The 25803-nt window shown below is 35.1% G+C and overlaps 1 protein-coding gene and 1 long non-coding RNA gene across 2 annotated transcripts; one reads left to right on the top strand and one right to left on the bottom strand.

Annotated features, from left to right (window-relative positions):
* Positions 1-11267: 11267 nt before the first annotated feature.
* On the top strand, positions 11268-18029 carry LOC25496132 (calponin homology domain-containing protein DDB_G0272472). Its single transcript, XM_039827016.1, has 3 exons — positions 11268-11412; positions 11996-17454; positions 17566-18029. Exons 1-3 carry the CDS (start codon positions 11268-11270, stop codon positions 17992-17994), a joined length of 6033 nt encoding a protein of 2010 aa, XP_039682950.1. The 3' UTR covers positions 17995-18029.
* A 1148-nt stretch (positions 18030-19177) lies between these two features.
* On the bottom strand, positions 19178-20904 carry LOC112422714 (uncharacterized). The gene is made up of 2 exons (XR_003013256.2): positions 20608-20904; positions 19178-19991 (listed from the first exon to the last, which is right to left on the bottom strand). It is a non-coding gene; the product is annotated as an uncharacterized lncRNA (long non-coding RNA).
* Between the last annotated feature and the right edge of the window lie 4899 nt (positions 20905-25803).

Raw genomic sequence — 25803 nt, 5'->3', positions numbered from 1 at the left:
ACCCTTAAACAACTTTTTCTATAATAAAGATCGTTGTTGGGGTCATAAAAAAAATAGATTATATTTTTTTGTTATATTGTTGGCAATATCGAAATAGATAATCATGTTCAATTTGGTTTGTTATAACTAGAAAGCAACAAACATTTATATTTTTAGTTTTAATCAAAATCAAAATTTTATAAAAAAAAAAATATAGTTCATAATTTTCAAATTTTAACGCAGTAAAAAGAGCGGAAAGACGGACACTCGTGTAACGCTCTAGTCGTTGTTTTATTTATTTTAATTTATTTAGAGTCTGATATGTGATTTTAAATGATATTGTGGTGATATGTGGTGTGATATATTTTATTATATGGTTGGTTTTAATATTAATTTAATTAGGTGAGAAATAATTATTATTTTGGATTTTGGGGAGTTAATAGAATTTATTAGAATTAGGAGGGAGTAAAGTGAAATAAAGGGAAGTTGAGAAGGAAGTTAAGAAAGTAAGAAAAGAGTCAGAAACATTTTTTTACGTGAAACTGTCAGTTTTAGGAGAAAGGGAGAGAAGAGCAAGTAGTGCCAAGAACTGAAATTGCTGTGCATTTCTTTCTGCAATTCTAAGGTAAGGGTGAGGTTTGCTTCAATAGTGTAGTTATTAATTTATGATTTTTGAGTTTAACAGATTTTGGTGAGAATTGGGAATTATGGGTTTTTGGGATGAAATGATGATTTTGGGGTAGAGATTGTTGTTCTGGTGGTAGAATTAGGTTCTGGTTGTAGACATCACTTAGTTTTACATCTGTAAACTAATTTGGGGAGTGAATTGAAGAAAAATGGGATTTTGGGGAAAAACCTGTTTTCTGCCCGTACAGAAGTTCATCGCTCGCCTCGCGAGTAGCTTGTGCTCGCCACGCGAGTGAGCAACTTCATGGCTCGCCTCGCGAGTAGAACAACTCGCCGTGGCGAGTAACTCAGTTAAAAACTTGATTTTCAAATTGTTGTTATAAGATATATTTTGGTTAGTTTAATGCACCTAAATGATTTTAGAGAGGACTGGAGCAAGTTTTAGATTAAAAAGATGAATAGGGAGCTTAGAATTGAAGTTTGAGTGAGAAAAATGTCAAAACTCCCGAGAGCACCTTATTTTCACTCGCCTCGAGTTCACCTTGAACTCGCCATGGCGAGCAACCCGTTTTGTGAGTTCGTCATAGCGAGCAGATGTGCTCGCGAGGCGAGTTACCTAGTTTTTGTATGCTGATTGTTAATATATGAATGGTGATGATTGATGTTGTTGTTTGAGCATAATTGTGATTAATTGTGCATCTTCCTGGATTGCTGGATTATTGTTTGATGATGTTGTTGATGGCTGTAATGTATGTTGTATTTATTAAATCATACATGTTGTATAAATTCGGAGTCATATGTAAATGTATGCATGGTCAAGTTGTATGTAGATATACACAGGTGGGTCCATAGCATATGCATAAACAGCGGGAGGACTCATGTCCTAGAGCACTAGTTGTTCACAGCGGTGAGGGCTTATGTCCTGATGAATGCTTTAACCATTCAAAAGCGGTGAGGGCTTCGGTCCTGTTTGGTACCACATGCATAATTGCATTATTGAGGGGTCTTAGTGGTGTCGTCATGTCATGCATGAGTCTCTGTTGTTGGTTGCATTTACCTTCTTGAAGATGATGTTGTTGCTTGTGAGATATATATATTTATATTTATAAGATGATGTATTGATGTTTAATAGGGTGTTAGATTCAATTGATGATTTTGATATCTATATTTATTGTTGTGAATCTCACCCCTTCTGCTTGAAAATGTTGCCCTTCCTATGGGTAACTTGCAGGTGATCCTGAGTGTAACACCCCGTTACCCAAAAGTAAATAAATAACAATAATCATCAGAGTATTTCACCAAACGGGTATGCTACATTGCAATTTCAAAATTCTTAAATAGAACATAAAACTATTTAATCAAACCACCTGATAAAATATTAAAACATAGCGGCGGAATAGTTTTCAATCCAACAACATCCTACGGCATTAAAGGCCTTAGCATAATTCATCAACAATGTTCAAAAGATAATAAAAGGCTCCACACCACAAGTTCCAAAATTTGATACATGGAAAGGAAAAGCAACAATAACAATAAAGATAAATCCCATCCCACGTATCAGAGCCCTAGACACGACTTTGAGCCACCACCAACTACTCAGGGTCACCTGCAAGTTACCCATAGGAAGGGCAACGTTTTCAAGCAGAAGGGGTGAGATTCACAACAATAAATATAGATATTAAAATCAACCATTGAATCTAACACGCTAATCAACAACACATTATCTTGTAAACATATGAAGGTATAAGTCACAAGCATCAACAACATCAACAACACACCATAATCATCCTGAATATCATATATATGTATATATCACCTATTCAACACCAAATTCACCTTATCAGATAACAACTGAATAACCACTAAGACTCATGCAAATGACATGACCACTGCTAAGACACCATCTTAGACTTCTTAAATGAAATGCAATAATGCATGTGGTACCAATCAGGACCGAGGCCCTCACCGCTTTTGAATGGTTAAAGCATTCATCAGGACCGAAGCCCTCACCGCTGTTGAGCAACTAGTACTCCAGGACCGAAGCCCTCACCGCTGTTTTATGCATATGCAATGGACCTACTTGTGTATATCTACATACAACTGACCATGCAATGCAACTCCATGTGACTCAACTTAAACAACATGTATGATTCATTACTTTGCATACATTTCATTCATCATCAGCAATCATCAATCCAGAAATCAAAACAACCACAATAATGCATAATTACATGAAACTATGCTCAATACAACAACATTAAGGTACTACCAATCAAGCACGAAATTCAACATACAGGAACTGAGTAGCTCGCCTCGCGAGCACATCTGCTCGCCATGGCGAGTTCACAAAAACACTAGCTCGCCATGGCGAGTTCAAGGCGAACTCGAGGCGAGTGAAAATTAGGTGCTCTCGGGAAAAATGCTATTTTCTCACTCAAACTCCAATTCTAAGCTCCCTATTCATCTTTCTAACCTAAAACTTCCACCATTCATCATTAAAATCATCTAGGTACCTTAAACCATCCCCAAAACATCTTATAACAACTTTTCAAAAATTAAGTTTTAATCTGGGCTACTCGCCATGGCGAGTTGGATTGCTCGCGAGGCGAGCGATGAAGTTGCTCACTCGCCATGGCGAGCACAGCTGCTCGCGAGGCGAGCGATGAACTTCTGTACGGGCAGAAAACTGGTTTTACCCAAAAATCCCATTTTTCTTCCAATCACTCCCCAAATCAGTTTACAGATGCAAATTAACTTTCTGTATGCACTTAGAACCTATTTCTAACATCAAATTCATGCTTACAACATCAAAACTACCATTTCATCATAAAACCCAAAATCCCCAATTTTTACCAAAACCTGTTAAACTCAAAATCAGACTTTAAATTCTACACCATTGAAGTAAACCCCACCCTTACCTTAATTCAGAATGAAAATTGCACAGCAAAAAGGGTTCCTCTGGTTCTTCTCTCTTGCTCCTGGTTTTCTCTTGTTTTCTCCCAAAACTGCTTCTACGTAAAAACTAATTCCAACTTCTCTGTATTAACCTCCCACCAAAATGTAACTCCCTTTAATTATACTTAACTCCCCATAACTTCTAATAATTACTATTATTTCCCAAACTCCAAAATAATCATTATTTCACACTTAATCTAATTATTATATAATAAACCATATATTAAAATAATGCATCACATAGAACATCCAAAAATCACATATATATAAATACATGCATATACTCCACATAAATCACCAACATCATATATAATAATATATATATATACTCCACACAATAAAATAATTAAATAAATAACTAGGGCGTTACAACTCTCCCCAAATTACAGAATTTCGTCCTCGAAATCTTACCTCAAGCAAACAACTCCGGATACGACTCCCGCATCTTACTCTCCAGCTCCCAAGTCAAACTTTCACCAGTCGCTCCACCCCAAACGACTCTCACAAGAGGTATCTCTTTACCTCTCAAGGACTTCACCTTTCTGTCATCAATCCCCAGCGGCATAGTCTCAACTGTCAGGTTGTCCCTAACCTGCACATCATCATCCCTCGGAATCACATGAGAAGGATCCGCAACATACTTCCGAAGCTGAGAAACATGAAACACATCGTGCAAATTCGAAAGATGTGGTGGCAAACCAACTCTATATGCCACAGTACCAACTCTCTCTGAAATCTGATACGGACCAATAAACTTAGGAGTCAACTTCCTCGACTTCAAAGCCCGTCCAACACCCGTCAAAGGAGTGACTCTCAGAAAAACATGATCACCCTCCTGAAATTCAAGATCCTTTCTTCGCTTGTCATGGTAACTCTTCTGCCGACTCTGCGAAGCTTTCATCTTTTCTCTTATCAACCTGACTTTCTCAGTAGTCTCATGCACCAAATCCGGTCCCAACACAACACTTTCACCCGACTCAAACCAGCATAAAGGAGTCCTACACCTCCGACCATACAAGGCTTCGAACGGTGCCATACCAATACTCGAGTGATAGCTGTTGTTATAAGTAAATTCAATCAAAGGCAAGTGACTGTCCCAAGCTCCACCTTGCTCAAGCACACACACCCTCAACAAATCTTCCAATGATTGAATTGTCCTCTCCGACTGACCATCTGTTTGAGGATGATAAGCCGAACTCAACTTCAACTTTGAACCCAAAGCGTCCTGTAAACTTTTCCAGAACCTAGAAGTGAACCTCGGATCTCTATCCGACACAATGCTAGACGGAACACCATGAAGTTTCACCACACTGTGAATGTAAATCTCTGCCAACTGCGCTACCGGGTAACTGATATTAATAGGAATGAAATGTGCCGACTTCGTCAACCGGTCGACAACAACCCAAATAGCGTCATGCCCCCTCGGAGTGTTCGGTAAACTCGTTACAAAATCCATAGAGATACTGTCCCACTTCCACTCCGGTACATCTAACGGTGTCAACAACCCTGCAGGCTTCTGATGCTCAACCTTGGACTTCTGACAAATCAAACAGGCATAAACAAACTGAGCAACATCTCTTTTCAAACCGGACCACCAAAACAGCTTCTTCAAATCATGGTACATTTTTGTAGCCCCTGGGTGAATACTCAACCTACTCTTGTGACTCTCCTCAAGAATCAACTTCTTCAACTCCTCATTGTCAGGAATACAAACTCTACCTCTGAACCTCAACACACCCTGATCATCAACTTTGAAATCACTATCCTCAGTGTCATTACCAGAAGTCATCAAATCAACAAACTTCAAATCTTCTTTCTGAGCTTCTCGGATACTGTTCAAGAAATCACTATCAATTTTCAACATTCCCAACTGTATACTCTGGGGTGACAATTCACAGACAAGACTCATATCTCTGAACTGTTCTAACAACTCAAACTCTTTCACCATCAAAGCAGACATGTGCAACGTTTTCCTACTCAAAGCATCAGCAACCACATTGGCCTTACCAGGATGGTAATTCAAGCCAAAATCAAAATCCTTCAGTAACTCTAACCACCTCCTCTGCCTCATGTTCAGTTCCTTCTGGTCAAATAAATACTTCAAACTTTTATGATCACTGAACACCTCAAATCTGGAACCGTACAAATAATGCCTCCAAATTTTCAAAACAAAAACCACCGCAGCTAACTCCAGGTCATGTGTAGGATAATTCTTCTCATGAATACGTAACTGCCTAGAAGCATACGCTACCACCTTACCATCTTGCATCAAAACACCACCTAAGCCCAGCTTAGACGCATCACAGTACACAACAAACGGTTCTTCTGGTTTAGGCAAAATCAAAACAGGAGCAGTTGTCAATCTTCGCTTCAATTCATTGAAACTACTCTCACACTGAGCATCCCACACAAAAGACTTACCCTTACAGGTCAACTGTGTCAACGGAAGAGCCAACTTCGAAAACCCTTCTATGAACCTGCGGTAATAACCAGCCAAACCCAGAAAACTTCTGATCTCAGTTACTGACTTCGGAGTCTCCCATTGTGATACCGCATCAACCTTTGAAGGATCCACTGCAATACCACTACCAGAAATAATGTGACCCAGAAAACTTACTTCATTTAACCAGAACTCACATTTTGATAACTTAGCATACAACCTCTTTTCCTTCAACACTTGCAATACAATTCTCAGATGCTCTGCATGCTCATCCTCATTCTTGGAATAGATTAAAATATCATCAATAAACACCACAACAAACTTATCCAGAAAAGCATGGAAAATTCGGTTCATGTACTCCATAAAAACACCAGGCGCATTAGTAACACCGAAAGGCATCACTTTGTACTCGTAATGACCATAACGTGTCCTAAAGGCCGTCTTCTGCATATCCTCATCCTTCACTTTTATCTGATGATAACCAGACCTCAAATCAATCTTACTAAAAATCTTGGCACCAACCAACTGATCCATCAAGTCGTCAATTCTAGGAAGCGGATACCTGTTCTTGATCGTAACTTTGTTCAACTGACGGTAATCTATACACAGTCTCATACTACCATCCTTCTTCTTTACTAACAACACCGGTGCTCCCCAAGGTGAAACACTGGGTCTTACAAACTTTTTATCTAACAGGTCCTCCAACTGTTTCTTCAACTCAGCCAACTCAGAAGCTGACATACGGTACGGTGCCATCGACACCGGCTTAGTTCCTGGAACAAGATCAATTGAAAATTCAACCTCCCTTTTTGGTGGCACATCAGGAATCTCATCAGGGAATACTTCTGGAAATTCATTCACTACAGGTAAACCATCAATCACAGCTTGATTTTCTAACGACAATTGTGCCATTAGAGAATACATCAGGATACCATCACGTTCAAACTGTTTCATCTGTTTTGTAGACAGAAGCTCAACCTCACCTTCTTCTTCAGCAGAAGAGAAATGTACCGTCTTACTAAAGCAGTTGATATGAACTCGATTATATTCTAACCAATTCATACCAAAGATAACATCCATACCCGTCAACGGTAGACAAACTAAATCAATCACAAAATCTCTACCAAACATAGATATAGGACACCGCAGACAAACAAGAGAAGTGGTTACTGAACCCTTAGCTGGAGTTTCAACAACCATTTCCCCTTTCATATCAGATACATCCAAACCCAACTTATAAGCACATTCAATAGCAATAAAACAATGAGTAGCACCAGTATCAATAATAGCAATTAAAGGAGTACTATTAAAGAAACAAGTACCTCTGATAAGTCGGTCCTCATTAGGAGTCTGCGTACCAGTCAAAGCAAACACCTTTCCACCAATTCTAGTCTTCTTCGGCTCAGGACACTGTGAACTGATATGACCTTCCCCATTGCAGTTGTAACAGACAATGTCCCCACGCTTGCATTCAGCTAAACTGTGACCCTTCTGACCACACCTGAAGCACTTCCTGTCATCTCTTCCACAAACATTACTCTTGTGGCCTTTCTCACCACACTTGTAGCAAACAATCTCAACAGGAGCATCTCTCCTCTTGGGCCTCCTATCATCACCCATCCTCTGCTTTCCTTTGTCAGCAGGAGCACTGTAAGGCTTAGGACGATTCTGTTGTCCCTTACCCCTCCTCTCACTCATAATCTTATAATGAGCTTTGGTGTCTTCTTCATAGATTCTGCACCTATTAACCAACTCAGAGAAGACTCTGATCTGCTGATACCCAATAGCTCTTTTGATGTCAGCCCTCAACCCATTCTCAAACTTGATACACTTGGAGAACTCAACTGTCTCCGCACTGTAATGAGGATAAAATGTGGCAAGCTCCACAAACTTTGCAGCATACTCTGTGACAGACATGTCACCCTGTTTCAACTCCAGAAATTCTATCTCCTTCTTACCTCTGACATCCTCTGGAAAATACCTGCCTAGGAACTCCTTCCTGAACATGGCCCAGGTAACCACAGCATCACCCTGTTCCAACACAGGCAGCAAACTCACCCACCAATCATCAGCCTCCTCAGCTAGCATGTGCGTCCCAAACCGCACCTTCTGAACCTCGGAACACTGCATGACCCTGAAAATCCTTTCAATTTCCTTCAGCCACTTCTGAGCACCGTCAGGATCATACCTACCCTTGAAAGTTGGTGGATGATTCCTCAGGAAAGTCTCAAGCATCCTGGTTCCATCACCACCAGTCTCAGCCTTAGGTTGCTGTTGAACAGCTTGAGCTACAGCCTCAAGCGCAGCAACAAGAGCAGCATCACTACTTCCAGTCATCTCGAGATTCTACACGACAAACAACAACTCAGAACAACAACAAAAAGCAACAATAAAGTTGACACTCTATCCTAGGTGGCTCAACAAGACTCTACTACTTGGCCGGACGGACCAACCTGCTCTGATACCAAATTGTAACACCCCGTTACCCAAAAGTAAATAAATAACAATAATCATCAGAGTATTTCACCAAACGGGTATGCTACATTGCAATTTCAAAATTCTTAAATAGAACATAAAACTATTTAATCAAACCACCTGATAAAATATTAAAACATAGCGGCGGAATAGTTTTCAATCCAACAACATCCTACGGCATTAAAGGCCTTAGCATAATTCATCAACAATGTTCAAAAGATAATAAAAGGCTCCACACCACAAGTTCCAAAATTTGATACATGGAAAGGAAAAGCAACAATAACAATAAAGATAAATTCCATCCCACGTATCAGAGCCCTAGACACGACTTTGAGCCACCACCAACTACTCAGGGTCACCTGCAAGTTACCCATAGGAAGGGCAACGTTTTCAAGCAGAAGGGGTGAGATTCACAACAATAAATATAGATATTAAAATCAACCATTGAATCTAACACCCTAATCAACAACACATTATCTTGTAAACATATGAAGGTATAAGTCACAAGCATCAACAACATCAACAACACACCATAATCATCCTGAATATCATATATATGTATATATCACCTATTCAACACCAAATTCACCTTATCAGATAACAACTGAATAACCACTAAGACTCATGCAAATGACATGACCACTGCTAAGACACCATCTTAGACTTCTTAAATGAAATGCAATAATGCATGTGGTACCAATCAGGACCGAGGCCCTCACCGCTTTTGAATGGTTAAAGCATTCATCAGGACCGAAGCCCTCACCGCTGTTGAGCAACTAGTACTCCAGGACCGAAGCCCTCACCGCTGTTTTATGCATATGCAATGGATCTACTTGTGTATATCTACATACAACTGACCATGCAATGCAACTCCATGTGACTCAACTTAAACAACATGTATGATTCATTACTTTGCATACATTTCATTCATCATCAGCAATCATCAATCCAGAAATCAAAACAACCACAATAATGCATAATTACATGAAACTATGCTCAATACAACAACATTAAGGTACTACCAATCAAGCACGAAATTCAACATACAGGAACTGAGTAGCTCGCCTCGCGAGCACATCTGCTCGCCATGGCGAGTTCACAAAAACACTAGCTCGCCATGGCGAGTTCAAGGCGAACTCGAGGCGAGTGAAAATTAGGTGCTCTCGGGAAAAATGCTATTTTCTCACTCAAACTCCAATTCTAAGCTCCCTATTCATCTTTCTAACCTAAAACTTCCACCATTCATCATTAAAATCATCTAGGTACCTTAAACCATCCCCAAAACATCTTATAACAACTTTTCAAAAATTAAGTTTTAATCTGGGCTACTCGCCATGGCGAGTTGGATTGCTCGCGAGGCGAGCGATGAAGTTGCTCACTCGCCATGGCGAGCACAGCTGCTCGCGAGGCGAGCGATGAACTTCTGTACGGGCAGAAAACTGGTTTTACCCAAAAATCCCATTTTTCTTCCAATCACTCCCCAAATCAGTTTACAGATGCAAATTAACTTTCTGTATGCACTTAGAACCTATTTCTAACATCAAATTCATGCTTACAACATCAAAACTACCATTTCATCATAAAACCCAAAATCCCCAATTTTTACCAAAACCTGTTAAACTCAAAATCAGACTTTAAATTCTACACCATTGAAGTAAACCCCACCCTTACCTTAATTCAGAATGAAAATTGCACAGCAAAAAGGGTTCCTCTGGTTCTTCTCTCTTGCTCCTGGTTTTCTCTTGTTTTCTCCCAAAACTGCTTCTACGTAAAAACTAATTCCAACTTCTCTGTATTAACCTCCCACCAAAATGTAACTCCCTTTAATTATACTTAACTCCCCATAACTTCTAATAATTACTATTATTTCCCAAACTCCAAAATAATCATTATTTCACACTTAATCTAATTATTATATAATAAACCATATATTAAAATAATGCATCACATAGAACATCCAAAAATCACATATATATAAATACATGCATATACTCCACATAAATCACCAACATCATATATAATAATATATATATATACTCCACACAATAAAATAATTAAATAAATAACTAGGGCGTTACACTGAGTAGTCGGTGGTGGCTCAATTGTCGTGTCTAAGGCTCTGATACATTCGGGATGAGTTTTATTTGTTTGTTTTCATTCCTTATATATCACATTTTCGGATTATATGTAGCCCTTTGGTTGATTGTTGGATTTAATGTTGAGGCTTTTATGCCAAGTTTTCTATTGGAGAATTACTATGTTGAATATATTTCGCTGCAAATTGATGTTGGTTTATTAAATAGTTTTATTTTCTATTTAAGAAATTTTGAAATGTAGTGTAGCATGCCCGTTTGGTAAATTACTCTGATGAATATTTTATATTTAATTACTTTTGGGTAACGGGGTGTTACAACTCGCATGCCTGTCTTTTCGCTAGTATAAATAAATACAATGTTTTAGTTTGGTTTTGGGGTGATCAGTATTGAATGATGTAAACTGAATCCATTTGAGCTCATGTTTGATATATATCTTTAAACATTTGTAAAAGATGTTCTAGCTTCCTAGCGAAGAAACAGCAAATACAAAACGTTCAAATTTGCAACAAACACCTCCCCACAAGAGCTACTTGAGGAAGAAAAGAATATATACTTTTCCCATTTTCTGAAACTATTTAAGACTAAGATAAAAGCTTCATATCTCCACACATTATTTTCTCATTATTCATTTAATATTCTAAACCTTTAACTTTTTTAATCCTAGTTTTGGCAAGAAAACAATATAGAAACAACATATGGAGCTGGAATTAGGACTCAAAATTACTAAAACTAAAGATGACATTGATTCCATCTCTGAATATCAACTTATGAAGGATACAGGACCAATCTTTCAATCTAGAGAAACAAATGCCATGTTCATCCTCACTGCCCATCTTAAAGGTAATTTGCTTCTCTCATTTTTTTTTATTGTTCATTTGGAAAATATTTATTGGTACAAGAGAAGTTTGATAATAAAAAAATGCAAGAATATTACATAGTAACCTATAACAATTAGGAATATTAACACATCAACTCTCTCATGTATGATCAGCCAAAATTCAATGAGTCAAATATTCTACGTTTATGCATTCTTCTCTTTCTTTTAGAAATCCTTTGTATGAAATAAGCATAAATTGCTTTTTTAGTTCTTGGATTATATATATTTTTTTATCCCAATAAAATTGACAACTTTTGATTTCATTTCTTACAAAAAAAATAAAAATTATTGGAGTTCAAGTCTCTTGCAAAAAAATTATTGGACTTTATTTAACAAAAAAAAAAGTGTATTTGCAATCCTTATTAGTCTCAAATAAGTTTCAAATTAATTTTTGTTCTGACTAAAAAGAAATAAAAATTTACAGGGATTAAATCAAATTATGTCAATTTTTATAAGGTCAAAAATAGATATAATTTTTTTTATTAATTTATTTTTGGCTTTTATTTCTCACTTTATATAATATGGTACAAATCCATGCAAACATAGGTTATAAGAGGATTAGCATCGACATTAAGATTAGTAAAGATGGCAGTAAGATATCAATTAGTGGAGAGAAACCAATTCAAGAAATGATAATGATGGGGTGGGTAATGCAAAGGAAAGTAGTTGATATCAAAGGCTTCAATAAGGTTTTCAAAATTCCTTATGGTGTGAATTTGGATAAGATCAAAGGAAATTACAATGAAGAGGAATGGATTTTGAATATTTACATGCCAAAAATTGTAAAAGGGATTTGTGGTCTTAAGATTGAGGAAGTCAAGGAACAAGAGTTTGATAAAAGAAGATCAGAGCTAGAAAAAAGGGAAATTGATCATGTTTCTAGTAGTGTTGGTGAGACAAGCCAAAAAGAGTCAAAAGATTCTGAATTTCAACACATGAAAGGAAGTGACAATGGCATAGAGAAGATGCTTGATGATAACGTCGATGAAAATAATAAAGAGACGATACAAAAAGGAGCGGAGGACGATGGCATTAAGAGGGACGTAACTAAATGCTTAATAGAAAAGGAAAAAGAAGAATCTAAGTTCAGGATTGAGGATAGTAAGGTTAACGATACAAGAGATATAGAGAAAGAAGTTGGAAAAGGTATCTCACAAAACATTGTAGATACAAGCCAAAGAGTTGTCGAAGGGTCAATGCTTCAAAAAAGTGGAGAGCCAAAAGAAAAGGAAGTTGGAGAAAAAAAGGGTAACTCTAAAGAAAATGTAGTTGATCATATTCCTAATACCATTGATTCTATAAGCCTAAATGAATTTGGAAAACCAAAGGTTCCACAAATGGAGAAAACTAACAGGAATGAAGGGAAGATGAATGGAGGGGAATCTAAAAAGTTGCCTTTTGAAGCCAATGAAGATGTTGAAAAAACTAAGTTTGGAGATATCATCCAAAAGGGTGTCACAAGGGCTAAGTTTGAAAGTCAAGATGAAGATGAAGAATGTGTTAAAGAAAAACTTGGTAAGGACGGATTTGATGATGCAAAGATAACTATCAATGAAGAGTTTGATAAGTACTTACCTAAAAAGAGTCATGAGGCAAGGGAAGGATTGAATGTTCAAAAGATGGAAGAAAATAAAGTTGTTAAAGAAAACGGGGTAAAAAGAAAGGGAAAAGAGGTTGAATATCTTGTGGAGAATGATGACGAGAAAAGACTCAAAAGAATGCATGTGGAAGCAAAGAAAGGAAACACAAAAGAGAAAACGAAAGAGGAAATTGAAGAGATCCGTGAGAGTGGAATTAAGGAAAGTGGTCAACAGCCACATGCGGAAAAAGGTAAAGGGTTCAATGTTGCAGAGGAGGATCAACGAGAGGTCGTGAAAGAAGCATTAGATGGAACTCAAAGTTTGATGGAAAAGTTTGAAGGGGAAGAATCCAAGGAGAGAACCAAGGAAAAAAGAGTCCAAGATGAGGAAAAAAAAATTGAACCAAATGAACCTTTTGAGGGAGACACAACTAGGGACAGAATTGAGAAAGAAATTACAAATCAAAACTTTCAAGAGAATGTTGATATTGGAGTATTTGATGGAAGGAAAACACAAATGTTTCAAGAGATGGAACAGAAGGAATATTTTAAGGAAAATGGGGAGAACATTGAAAAGTCTATGAAGAAATTGAATGGAGACAAATATCAACAGATACAAAATGAAGATATTGGAAATTCAAAACAAAAGGAATTTGGAGAACTAGAGTGTGAGACTAAGGATAGACTTAAAGAAAGTAGCATTGAACCATTTGAACCAACGAAGGCATCAAAACTTGAAAAAAATGTAGTTGATCATACTCCTAGTAATATTGATTTTATAAACCAAAATGAATTCAAAGAGGAATATGAAAATCCACCTTTTGAAGCAAAGGAAGTTGTTCAAAAAACCTTGTTTGGAAATATTATAAAGCCTAAGATGGAAACTGAAGATGGAGATGAAGAGTGTGTTCGACAAAAGCCTAATAAAGAAGGATTTGATGCAAAGATAACTACAAATGAAAAGTTTCCTCAAAACTTACCTAAAAACACTCATGAGGAAAGTGAAGGATTGAATGTTAAACAAATGCAAGAAACCAAAGATGTCATGGAAAATGTGGTCAAAAGAAAGGGCAAAAAAATTGAATATCTTGTGGAGAAAAGTGAAGGTGAAAGACCCAAAAGCAAGCATAATATTGAAGGAAAGAAAGGAAATAATACAAGAGAGACAATGCAAGAAGGTGAAGAGAGTGAGAATGGAATTAAGGAAAGTGGTCAACAACATCCAAAGGAAAATATTGTTAAAGAAAATTCTGAAGTATCAAAGAATACAGCTGAAGAGTTACAGCATCCGGTTGAGAACATCAATGGAAATATTGGATTCGATGTTGCAGAGGAGGTAGAACAAAAGGAGGTTATGAAAGAAGCATTGGTTGAAAGTGAAAGTTCGATGGAAAAGAAACAAGAAGAAGAATCCAAGGAGAGAATTGTGGTCAAAAGAGTCGAGGATGAGGAAAATAAAATTGAATATGCTATAGTGAAGTTGAAAGGAGAGGGATTTACAAAGCTAAATGTTGAACCAAATGAGCCTTTTGAGGGAGACACAACTAGAGACAGAATTGAGAAGGAAATTATAAATCAAAAGTTTCAAGAGAATGTTGATATTGGAATATTTGATGGAAGAAAACCAAATAAGTTTCAAGAGATGGAGGAAACTGAATTGTCCAAGGAAAAAGATTCAACAATTGGAATGTCTATGAAGAAAGTGAATGGAGAAAAATATGAGAAGATACAAAATATAGATGAAGGTTTCAAGAAAAACATAACAAAGGAAAAAGATGATTGTTATTTGCAAGAAAAGATGAGTAAAGATAGATCAAAAGAAGATTTTCCAATGAAAATGTTAGACTCAGAAGGTGATACAACAAAGGAAGTAAAGGGTAGAAAGATTGAGAAAGCAAAAGGTATTAAAGAAGAAAGTGAAAAAGTTGTACCAGTTGTGAAGGGAGAAATTCAAGAACCTAAGATTCCAATGAAGATTAAAGATCAACAATGTTTGCAAGAAAAGGAGCCAAATGATCATGAAATAGAGGAAGCAAAAAAGGTGAAAGGAAAAGAGGCAAAAAGAAAAGGTGATGAATTTATTTTTGGTGAGTCTACAACAAAGGAAGAACCTCAAGTACAAAAGGCAAAAGATAAAAAAGGAATAGAAACAAGAACGTCTGAACGAGAATTGCAATGTGAAAGAGGCCCTACTACATATTCAACAGTAGAAAGTATTGGATTTAAGGAGTTTAAATATAAGAGTGCAAAGGATAAGAAGCAGAATACAAAGGCGCTACCTCCAAAATTTCAAAACAAGGAGACGCAAGAATCAAAAGATGAAAGTATGAGTGCAAAAGAGGTTGAATCTATAGAAGATAAAGTGGCTAAACCCTTATCAACACTAAGCTTTCAATCAAGTCAACAATCTGAAGTTGAAGAAAAAGATAAATTTTGTGAAGGTAACAAAGCAAATTACAAAGGTTCCATAGAATCAAAGAGGGAAGATCCTACAAAAGATGTTCAAAATTTGATTGAAATGAAGGAAACTTTGAAGCCAGAAATTCCTCGAGAAGAAGAGCTCATGAAAGGAGAAAAAACTGAATTTCTAAATGGTGAAAATGTGGGGGAAACAATGCAAATGGAAACTGATGAGCCTAAGAATAGAATTGATACTAAAGAGAAACAACATGTGGCGAAAGTTGTTACTGAAAAGATGGATAAAGGAAAATGCTTTGATGAAAAAATGAAAAAAACACAAGAGAAAGAAGCGGAATCCTTGGAATCAAGCCAAAAGAATGATATTGATGAAGTGAAAGCTAAAAGGCCTCTTGAACTAGAAATACCTAATTTGCAATGTGAATTTCCAAAAACCAAAGATCATGTTCGAGCACTTGAACTAAGAGACGGAGAACAATATGGTTACATAAAAGAAGGAACAGAAGAGAATAAAGCACCAAAAATTGAAGCATTTGAAGGCGCTAAACCATCTAAGTTACAAAGTCGAAGGTTTAATCAACAATCCACAAATGAAATAAACAGAAAACCAGAATTTTCTATTGAAGAACATAAAGAAGAAAAAGAATCACCAAAGTTAAACACTGTGGGGACTGAAAAAATTGATAGTTTGCAGCCACAGATCCTTGATGGGCAAGAAGAAGTACTTGATGTGCCTAGTTTTCAAAGACAAAAGACTCGAGAAGAAGAAAAAGTTGTGAAGAGAACAGAAGGGCCAAAGATTGAAAAGAGTGAGGAAACTAAAGATACTTCCACACTCAAAAGAGAGAAGGGAAAAACAACACAAACCACAGAAGAAAAGAAGCCTAAAATAATGGAAACAACTCCACAGTTTGACATGGCTAGTGGATCAAAAAGGGAGTCGGAAAAAATGCTAGAGGCTTCTAAGAGAGGATATGAAAGAGAATCAAAACAAGTCGCTCCTAAGACGAATGTTGAACCACCAACTACAATTGAAAAAACTCAAATAAAAAAAGTTGAGGGGCAAAAGCACATTCAGGTACTAGAAGAAACAATTTCTAAAGAAAAAGAGGATAAAGCTCAACAATGTGTGCAAGAGAAGAATGATAAGAAAGGATTTCAAACACCAAAGACTATTGAAGAAAAAAAAGTTCTGAAGAAAATGGAAGGGTTAAAGATTGCAAAGAGTGAAGAAGAGAAAGAGAAGTATCAAATGGAGGAAAGGACTACACCATTTGACAAGGCTTGTGGATCCAAAAGGGTAGCAGATAAAGTGCATGAAAAAGTACATGAAACTCCATTGAGAGAACATCAAAGAAAACCAGAAGAATTCACTTATAAAATTGAGTTGGATTCATCTACTACATTTGAAAAACCTCCAAGAAAAAAAGTTGAAAGGAAAGAGGCTCATGAATTTACAAGGCCACCAAACATAAGCAATGAAATTCCAAAAGTAGAAGAAGTACAAGAAGACAAAGAGGTGGAAAGGCACATTCATTTACCAGAAGCAAGCATATCTAAAGAAGAAAGAACACAAGTTACAACTACTCATTCAAAAGAAAATTGTAGAGTTGAACCAAAAGGTGAAATTGGTAAGCCACCAAAAAATCAAACTCCATCTCCAAAAGAACCATTTCAGTCCACAGAAGGCAGTACATCATTAGAAGCTGTAGCAGATAAAGCGGCTCAACAATTTGAAGTTGAAGAAAAAGAGAAAACAAAGAAAAAGGACTCCAAAATGGATGTTCAAGAGTCAACAAAAAGTAAAACAGGAAAAGAAGTTGAAGAATGCATAATCAAAGACGAGGAAACTAAACACGAAATAGAAGAACAAAAAGAAGGTAAAAGTGAAACAAATGGATGGAAAAAGGACAATGAAATTCCAAAGGTAGAAGAGAAGGAGGTGGATAGGCACATTCATGTAGAAGCAACCATTTCTAAAGAAAAAGATAGAGTTGAACCAAAAGAGGTGAACACTCCGGTATCATAGAGTTTTGTTAGAGTTTGTAACTAACATTCAATCATTTAACATCATATAACTTTTTTATACATAATTTGATCATTTAAATTTTGACTACAGGGTACCGGTACCAAACAAAACTTTGGCGTATCAAAGAATCCTGCACGAACAGAACCTTTTTATTCCATGGAGGGCACTACAACACTAGAAGCAGTAGCAGATGTTCAAGAATCCAAGGTTTCAAGCTCAACAAGTACTCAACAATTTGAAGTTGAAGAGTCAACAAAATGTAAAAGAGGCCAAGAAATTGTTGAAAAATGTATAAACAAAGATGAAGAATCAAAACATGGAAGAGAAGAAATTGATGATGAAGAAGAAGAAAGAGATTATGACCAAGTGTACAAGGAACAGAAAGAAGGTAAAGATGAAACAAGTGAAGATAAAATCTCAAAGAAATTGTTTGTTCCATTTGTTATAGCTGCAGGTTCAGCACTACTTGTTACTCTAGTAGTTATGTTTGTCCGGCATAAAAGATCTAGAAAAAGGTAAAATTTGAGATCACAAAAATCTAGTTATCCATTTTTTTACTAGTTAAACACTATTTTGTTCCACAAGATTATATTGTTGGCTAAGTTTGGCTATCAAATTTATGAAATGAAAGCTTTGGTACTCAAATAGAAGATTGTCTATTTAGTTATTTTGTCAATCAGTTATAATAAATTTATATGTTTACACACAAAAATAATTAAATATTTAGCTCAAATTGGTCTCAGCCTAGTTATCCATTTTTTCTATATTTAAATTAATTAAGTTCATCATTTACTCAACAACTTGAATAATTCCATAGTAGAGGTTGAGGATTGAATGGTTGTAATATTTTGGAAGAAACTTGTAAGAAAGAAAAGGATGTATTCATGATAAATTAAGTGGCTTGTATATTGCTTAAGTCATATTCCAACAAGTTTCATTTTTATAATTGTAGTATTTATATTGTTTTCTAGTTTATCATAGTACTACTTTCTACCGTTTTAATTATACCATTTAATTAAGGATCTTGTTAACGAGTGCACCCGGAACGGAGGCACTTTTTAGATATTCTAAAATAAACAATAATTTTTTAAAAAAGTCAAATGTTGTGATTTCCAATACATTGATTACACACTTTTTCATAAATAGTTACTATTTATAGTCCTTAAAGAGTGTCTCGAAGACACTCGTGAACATTTCCCTTAAATTAAACAAACTAAGACAAGCACTCAGACTCAAGCACCATTGAGAGATAGATTAATTGATGTTATTTGAATTAATTTTCAACCAATTCCAAGTTAAAATTTTACCTCATCCATTAAGTTTTTCACATTCACATCCTTATTGAGAAAAGTTTTCCCAGTTCTATCCTTCCAAATAGCTCAAATACATGCGAACCAAACAACTTTTGCTCGATATTCAAAGAATCTCCCTCTGCCAATTAGTCCACCAAATTGATTAAATTCACAAAACTTAGATGATTTAATCTTCTATTTTTGTGTTGAGCATTTAGTAACACCCTTATATGTTGGACCCTCTTTGCTACACTCTTATTATTACCATCATTGTGGCATAATTTGTTGCTTAACTATGATGTAGTGGTAATTTTTCATACCACTCAACAATGGTGAAGCCATGTTGGCAACAGAGAGCATACTGAAGTTGAGATTCTAGTTGAATTGTTAAAAAAAAAATGCAGTAATCCTTCAAAACAATGTTAGCATCATAATTCTAATCCAGAACACACAAGCAATAGACTTAGTTCCACAAATAACTAGTTGCAATTTCATAACCAAAATACGAATTAGAATTGCAAGAAACAATACATAAAAAGAAAGCCATAATAGAATCATAAACTATACAGTCATTCACTGTCTCAACATTTCAACCTCTACTACAAATCCACCACAGAATATTAGTCATTGAGTTTCTATCATCAAACTCCTTCAACGTTTTTATGTTCTTAAATGCACCTTCATTGTCAAAAATTCCCTGCAAAGTATACACAAATCCCTTCATTTTCTCACCAACACCTACCCTTTTCAAATCAGGCATTGTCCGTTCCACAAGATTGTTCACATAAGTAACATCAGAAAATTAAACTTCAGAATTTGGACACAATCTGAATACCAAGCCTCGCTTCTCTCCAGTTAGCTAGAGCAAACCGAATTCTGCTATCGGTTAACCCTCCCACCCATGAATGCAATTTATAAAGATCGAAACCCCTCAAACGTGTTTAATTCAAATTCAGGTGGAGTTAAGATTTCAGAAGATAATTCTGGAGGTGAATCTCTCAAAGAACTAAACATTAGTGGAGAAAGTCTTAGACAATTGGATAAGACCCTCTTTATTCACTTGAATGGCCATTGAACTTTGGTTAGAGGTTAGGGGCTATAAATCGTAGTGATTAAAGTCCAAGATTTTATTTGTGTTTTTGTAGGCATACTTAAGTTAGTATTGATCATGTATGTATGAGTTTGTTCAACTCTTTTCACAGTATTCAATGCATTCATTATTACCTACAAAAAAACAAAAACAAAAACCAAGTTAGGTCTTAATTGTTCAACCGCACTTCAAATCAAAAAATTCTTACTAAATCAGCATAATCACAATCATTAAATTTATTAGAATCCCTTTGCAATAAATTTCGATTAGTTTTATTTGATCAAATGTCAATTCAGTTTATCAGTTTCCCTAACCTTCCTATAATTTTATTTAAATCCCTTCTTCAGCGGTTCAAATCATCGAACTCTGTTCCACTAGATTTTATTCAAAGTCTGATTTCATGATCCAATTTAACTTAACAATTATATATTCAAATGTATGTATACTGAAACAAAACAAAACAATCCAAGCGATACAAGCTGAAATTTCACAATATAGATATAGATTAAAAGTTACTAAAATCTCACAACTTACTTCATAGCAATAGGGGCTATTAACCAAAAAAAAATTAACATTTTAACTCAACAAAGTGCTGAGCAATTCGACCAACAAAAGCAGCATTATCATGAGATAAGAGTTTAAGAACAAAATAAAGAATTATTTAACCAATAAAAACTTGTTCTGTTGCTTGAAAACATAGTTAATAAACATGAGAGACATCAAAATAAAGAAAGTTTAGAAAATTGTTACCTAATTAATCAAGGAAATTACGGTGATAGATAAGCACAAAGATAACTCATTGTGCTGAAGCTATGGCAATGAAGCAGAAGCTCCGGTGACGGCAAAGATCCGGCGAAGGAAAGGCAGAGCGGAAGAAGGTGCATGAGATCTGCATATTTATTTCGAATCGGAGAGAGAGAGGGAGAGGGAGAGAGGGAGAGAGAGAGATTGAAGAAGAAGCAGCTTTGTTGCTGTTGATTGTTTGTGTTGTGAATGACCGTGTATTTGTTGGGCGGAGAGAGAGAGAGAGAAAGGGAAAAAAATTGACCATTGAATGTGTTGTTTGTTTCTTTTGTTTGAATTGGGATCGGGTCTTAATGGGCCTGACACATTTTTTGTCTGTTTGTGTACTTACAATCCAACCATTTTTTTTGTTTGTTTCTGCCTTGTATCATAAAAACAGTCTAGCTACTCAATTGTTGATAATTTGAATTTGTTTGCTATTTTTGTAGTTTGGTGCGATGACCCGATACTTCAAAATGAATGACGTACCATATTCTCTGCGTATCCTGCATCGATATCTGCCTGATACTTTCTGATACGTATTAGGAGAGTATCTGATAACTATCTTGCAGCAATACCTGCCCCAGTATTTCCCAATTAATATTAACTAAAATAACTTAATTTTTGAGTATTGATGTGTTATTTTTTGGATATAGCGCTTCTTTTTTGGATCGATATAGTATAGCACTAATGATCTTCCTCTTGGGTATAGTATAACACTGATGCTGTTTTTTTGGGATATATTGTGTATGTAATTGACTAATCATCACTCTCTTAATCGTCAATATTATTTATATTTATGTTGATGTGCTACAAGCCTATCACTTGTTTCTTTTGTTTATTAATATATTTGCATATTGAAAAAACTGGTTATAATCATATTGTACATTTAATTATATAATTTTTTTATTAACGTATCACAGCCGTACTGTATCTTGATTTTCGAAATTTTTCCATATCGACGTATCGGTGCAGTATCATATCTCGTATCCGGCCTTCACAGCTCACTAGTAACATACGTGTGCTGACGCATGGGTACAATAAACGTTTGTTATTTGTAAATAAATCCATTAAATATTTGTGTAATTTAATTGTTAGTTTATGTAAATAATTTGTATGTGTTTTTAAATTATTTGTGTATTATATGTTTGGTGCTATAATAAAGTAAAATTGCATTGTCCTCGTTAGCTTAGGTCAGTTGGTACGGACAATGAATAATATATGGAAGGTCCGAAGTTTAAACCCCAACCATCACAAAAAAATAAAAATAAAAAGTAAAATTACATTGATTGTATAATTTATACTTATGTGAATAAGTAGAATAAGTAGAAAACGCTTAACTTAACTCCAATTATAATATAGAAAATAGCATTGAGGTATTGTTAATGCATCAGTACAACATTGTCATAAAATAGAATAATATTACATAAACACAAAATATAATGATCGAAAATTTAAATTTGACAATGTAAACTGGTCAAAAGTTTATTTGTTTTTTAAAAGTTAATCATGCATAATGGTCATGTGTAACTAATTTTCACTGATAATTAGAGAACTAATTTATGTATTTTGCTGGCCATTGATTTTTATATATATTGTTAGTAGAAGTAGATGTTAGTAGATTTGTATCAGGTACGACTTCGCCCGTGTATAATTTTTAAAGTTAATAATGACAACTTGTTTCGTGTATAATAATAATTTTTAAATTGGTTATACTTCTGATGACCATTATCTGTAATTAATTATGTGATGAAATTTTTTATAGGGACTAAAAAAGTTGATGAAAATTTTTATAAAGACTAAAAAAGATGATTTTATTTTATAGAGACTAAAAACAAAATTCTAAATATTTATAGAGATCATTTACTTAATTAACTTTAATAAATATTGGTCAATAATAATTAATAGTTAGAAATCGGTGAAACTATATCTTTTGTCATTGTGTGTATTTGTATAATGTGACCTGGTTTGTTATTTGACACCAAAAATTTATTGAGTGCCGATTAAGTTATAATAAATTAATATAGTTGCTTGAAAAAAGTACTCCTATATGAATAGGAAGATGTCAAAATTATAACGTGCAGCAGGTATGATAATTTGATTGTTGGGTAACGTGTAGAATGAACAAATTGTTGCAGGAATCTATTGCTTTTCCAGGAATCCACACTATTTATGGGCAGAGTTCCAATTTATGGGCAGAGTTCCAAATATTGAAAAGCTGCACTATGATATATGATATTTATAATTATATTAACTATAGTAACTACCACAATTATTAAGGAATATTTTGGATTGGCATTAAGTATAGATATATTACGAGATATACAAATGAAGCAGTTTATACGAGTATCATAGATATTTACATAGGTTAGTTTATAATATAATACTTGAGAAATAAACAGATGATCGATGCATGTACAAGGTTTTAAAACTATGATAATATTACAACATATGTTTTTTATTTTTTGAGCAAAATATTACAACATATGTTAACATACTAAATTAATAATTGTACATAACTACTCATGTTTTTAAAATTTTATGCTTAAGAGAGACTTAATTTATTTTTTTAACATAATATTTTTTGTTGATTGAAACAAAAGATGTAAAAGAATTAAAGGTATGTTTTTAGAAACAAATAATTAATGTACATGAAAATACCAAAATAATCTTATAAATAAAAACGGTTTTTTTCTCATAAGGGTTTTATAATTAGAAACGGAGGTAGTATATAACCAGAAAACCTAGTATAACACAATAAAAGATGCATGTCAAAATCACGAAAAAAAGGACTATTTTGTTGAAATTATTCGACCATGCTTATAATATAGGTCTCAGAAAGTTCATTATCATGATTTAGAATTATAAAATATTTGTCATTACTATTTTACAGTTTTATTTTTCACACATCACAAATTGTACAGGTAATTTTTATTTTTTCATTAAAGTCAGTATGTAGTATTATTCATTGGCGTATAAACTACTTATTTTTGAAATAATATAGTATTTTGTATGGAGAGAGAACATTAAATTGATTTGATCTATGTAGTTGTATTCAAAGATGCAATTAACACTGTACTGGCCACATGCATTACTTTAAATTATTCAAATTAGAACGTTGGCAACATTACTAATGGAACTGAACTATTAGACCTTTCATTTGTTACTCTATATGTAGCAGGAAAGAGAGAGCGAGAGAGGCGTCTGAGAGACGAGGGCAGAGAGATATGTTGAAGGCGGTGGGAGAGAGAAAGGCAGAGAGAGGCATGGGAGAGAGGAGGGAAGAAGAAAATGATTTTAAAAAATAAAATAAAATAATATAGGTATAAAGAACAGTAGAGACGGTGTCTGTATTGTGTTTGATTTTGTGTGTTCATTTATCATTTCTGTTAAATGACTGTCATTAATTGTTGACACCAATGCTAAGAGGTTCCAGATGAGAATATGTTTTTGAGACATTATGAGTTTTGTGGATGCTTGTGATTGGTGTTGTATATATTATAAAAGAGTGATGATAGGTATACCACCTTATGTGGCAATACCTTTGTACACCCTTTTAATTTAATTTATTTTAAAATAATGCAAACTCAATTCTCTATCTCTCTCTCTTCTGATGTCACTCCCTCACTCCCAATTCACTCTTCTCTCCCAATTCACGGTCCACACTTTTCCTTCATTCACCCTCACTGGCCGCCGCCACCGCCACATATTGTCACTCTATTTTCATACTTTCTGCTCCTTTTTCTTTTTCTGTTAATTTCTCTCTTCTCTTATCTCTGTGTGTGTGGAATCGCTTTCTTTCTGACGAGAAGCGACGGCGATGTGGTTGCTGTTTTGGATTGCGACGGGAATGAAACAGTGTAATCCCGGTGGAATGATGTGAATCGTGAGGATTGAATTCCGGTAAGATTCGAATCCTGTAAATCAACTCAGAAAATGCTCCACCAACCGTCACCAGCTCCAAGTGTTCCTTGCCATCCTTCACAACAGTCCATTTATCTTGACCTTCACAGCTAGTTTCCAAAAGTCCTTCTTGTCATTGATATGAGAAATAAGTTGAAATGGTCTTTCCATCGTTGAGCCTAAACAAAAAAGAAATAGAACAGTAAAAACACATTGGAATATGGTGTAAAACCTAAGCTAAAAATGTAAATAGCTAAGAACCATAATGAAAAGAATGCAAAGATCCGATAATATTTTAGGAAAATATTATAACACAATGTTGCGAATTCGATGAAAAATCACACCAATAACAAACTTGATGTGTGGAGCAAAGGATAATCAAGCAACCAATAAAAGTGGGCAACAATTATAATCACAAACAAAAGTAGAAAACAGATAGAGAAAAGAAAGAGAGAACACAAAAGAATTTGTTGACCGAGTTCGGTCCAAATTGACCTAGTTTGGGGGAGAGAGTAGCCCTCCGTTTCACTATAATGATGAGTAACCTTACAAAAGAGATATCAATGGGTTACAAGAATAAGTCTCCCGCCTAATTCTACCCAAAGTCCCAATCTCTTCCCGTAACCAAGAGACTTAATCCTAATAGTGTTTCCCAAGGTGAATCAACCCTCAAACCCTAGTGTTTGTTCCCAAGAGACAAACTCTATACAAACCCTAGTTTTGTTCTTGCCTTTCTAAACCCTTGTTTCAGCCCCCTCTATCTCAAGGTTTACACTGATACAATGTCTATATTTATAGTAAAAGAATCCTCAATAAAATTGGAACAAATCTAGGCCCGAAAATACGTTTCTGTTTTATTTTCTACTATCAAAATTGGCCATCGAAATCCATAAATCGGCCACCGATTTTTGCCGAACCAACAGACAAAAAACCAGAGTGCAAAATCGGCCACCGAGCCCTGAAAATCGGCCACCAATTTTCTGCTTCCAGAATTCCAATTTCTTCAATTTTGAGGCACTTTCACAACACACAAAATAATAAACTGAATAATATCTTAAAAATGAAAATAATGATAACATTCATAATCCATTTTAAAAAGCAACTACCAGAACCGCTTAAAAACAAAAATTTTATGGTTCCATATAAAGAAGAAATGAACCAAAAACATATTGAACTTAATGAAACACATGAAAACGGGTTTGAAATACGAGTTCATTTCAACATCAAATAAAATACAAGATCTTCGTATTTTGACCTTAA

Source organism: Medicago truncatula, chromosome 6 (genome assembly GCF_003473485.1).
Source record: "Medicago truncatula cultivar Jemalong A17 chromosome 6, MtrunA17r5.0-ANR, whole genome shotgun sequence".
Lineage (NCBI taxonomy): Eukaryota > Viridiplantae > Streptophyta > Magnoliopsida > Fabales > Fabaceae > Medicago > Medicago truncatula.
This window is presented reverse-complemented; position numbering and strand designations above follow the sequence as displayed.

Coding starts and splice junctions, on each gene's coding strand:
- LOC25496132 (XM_039827016.1), top strand. CDS start 11,268: ATGGAGCTGGAATTAGGACTCAAAATTACTAAAACTAAAGATGACATT. Junction 11,413..11,995: donor CCTCACTGCCCATCTTAAAG/GTAATTTGCTTC, acceptor ATGCAAACATAG/GTTATAAGAGGATTAGCATC. Junction 17,455..17,565: donor ATAGAGTTGAACCAAAAGAG/GTGAACACTCCG, acceptor TTTTGACTACAG/GGTACCGGTACCAAACAAAA.